The sequence below is a fragment of the Quercus suber genome, unplaced genomic scaffold (assembly GCF_002906115.3).
Source record: "Quercus suber isolate HL8 unplaced genomic scaffold, Cork oak 2.0 scaffold_1396, whole genome shotgun sequence".
Lineage (NCBI taxonomy): Eukaryota > Viridiplantae > Streptophyta > Magnoliopsida > Fagales > Fagaceae > Quercus > Quercus suber.
Window position 1 is genome coordinate 11769 of NW_027070774.1, and position 2172 is coordinate 13940.

Here is a 2172-nt window from a genome sequence, read left to right on the forward strand (position 1 = left end):
TACACCAGGAGGATCACTTTAACTTCCATGTAAAGTGCACTCTAACCCAATTATTTTATGGCTTCTCCCTCGAGAAATTTTGAGCCTTCTTAAAAAAAAAAAGAAAAAGAAGATCACATACAAAAATAGACAATCACAACTTCTTTCATAACTTGTTGAAGTGACAAATTGGGATTAGGGCAACATTATTTCCATTAAGATCACCACTGTCATCATTTTTATTATATACAAATCACAACTTGCGAACTTAACAAATGTAAAAAATATTGTGAAATTTTATTGTTCCTCAAGACCTATCATATTAAGAGTATCCACTAAAATTTCAAGAACTTTTGTTTCATTTTATGCCATTGTGCAACATGTTCCCTCCTGGTTAAATGCAGGAAAAGGGATCTATGTTGTGCATGGGCAGGACCATGAACCAGGAAAAGGGATCTATGTTGTGCACAGGCAGGACCATGAATAATATGGGGGTAAGATCTGTCCATTGAATCCTCCAATTCCCTCAAATTTTTATTCCCTCCAACATGACATTTAAAAATCAAATAAATATCACGATTCACATCCACCTAAGAATTGAAAAAAATGGGAGGATTCAATAATTATATATTGGCTTCCCCATCAACATATGGAGGCCACCATTCCAACACGACCTTTATGCAAGCTTTTGACAGAACATGCATTATAGCAATAAGATAATCTAACAGCAAGAAAACCTCTCCTTTTTTTTTTTTTTCCTTTTAATTTGTTTCTATTGATATTGAAATCAAACTAACCGAGCCCATTATTTAAAAAACAGGGGATATATAATATTGGTTTTTAGAAGAAATTGATTAAAAAAGAAGAAAAAGAAGAAAGACAACTATAATTCATACATCAGTTAAGATTAATGAAGATACAATCACAACATATGCCAGAAAAAAGAAAATGGCTATCTGAATGAAGAACTTTGGATTCTCCCTCATGTTAGGGGATGTAACAGCCCTGTAAACCAGAAAAACTTTCATTTAGTTAAGATCAGAATAAAAGGAAATATCTTTTTGGGAGAAAAGAATTTACAGATATAAAGTGAAATCTAATACTCCATGTTTTACTGATGGAATTGAATTCAGGCTGCAAGAAGCCAATACCTGGCAATGCGCTGAGAGAATCGGTGAAAGGGTAAACTCTGGATAAAGACAATGCCTGGGCCCGTTAGAATAGCTGTTACTAGATTGTCACCCTGCAAGTTGACAAACACAACTAAGAAAACTACCTTCTTGGAAAGTAGAAACAAAATAATTGATGTGGTATTAGGACAGCTATGGGTATCAGTGAAGATGAGGTAATTTTGGGCACCAAACTGGCTGGACCCAACAAATGAGACCCTATTTGTTGTGTATAAAACCACACAAAATTAGCTTTTCCAAGATAATGCAACTACAGAAGGGCTGGGTCAACCTTATCTCTAAGGTCCCAGAACCACCAAATTTTTCACCATTGGAGGTAGCAACATATACCTAAGGTGCTACTTATCAAAAACATATATACCTAAGGTGCTAAACTTGCCCAACTTCAATATTACCATTTGAAAAAACAATGCATACCTAGAATTTTTCTTTGCTAACAAGGTTAATTGAAAATATGAAGAACAATGCACTTTATTTTAAAGGTTTTCCGGAATCAGCATCTCCAAAATAATTGAGAGTAAGGTTGCCTATCAATCACGACTCTCAAACCCTGGGGAGGTGTTTCAGAATATCTTACAGTTACTACTACACATGGTTTAAACACCAATGACATCATATAAATGGGTGGAGTTGATGAAAAAACACCAGGAAACAAAGGATAGTCAAAGCTCACCCCAAACACTGCTCTTCTCATAGGACCATTGTACTTTACTTGAACATTGACTGTGGTTGTCAGGGCAACAATACAAGATACATCAACAACTAATAACTCACCCACTTCAAGATTTTTCTGCACAACTAGCAAACAGAGAAGCCCACAGAGGATTAGTCTAAAGGGTGAATATTGAAACTTGATTTTGGTATTCTGAACTAAAGATATACCTATCCAGGAAGTAAGATAATTAACCAAGAAACACACACACACACACACACACACAAAAGCATTTAAGGGTTTTTCTCCCCCCCCTTTTTTTTTTTTTAGGGGGGGGGGGGGGGGGGGGGG

The 2172-nt window shown here is 35.8% G+C and overlaps 1 protein-coding gene across 1 annotated transcript in view; it reads right to left on the reverse strand.

Annotated features, from left to right (window-relative positions):
• Window positions 1-784: 784 nt before the first annotated feature.
• Window positions 785-2172, reverse strand: part of LOC136065959 (uncharacterized) — a 2854-nt gene continuing 1466 nt past the window's right edge. Inside the window, exons 2-4 of the mRNA XM_065769798.1 lie at window positions 1843-2051; window positions 1131-1222; window positions 785-984 (exon numbers count right to left, since the gene is read on the reverse strand). Of these exons, the coding sequence (XP_065625870.1) occupies window positions 870-984; window positions 1131-1222; window positions 1843-2051 (416 nt within the window). The 3' untranslated portion in view covers window positions 785-869. The remainder of the gene's footprint in view (window positions 985-1130; window positions 1223-1842; window positions 2052-2172) is intronic.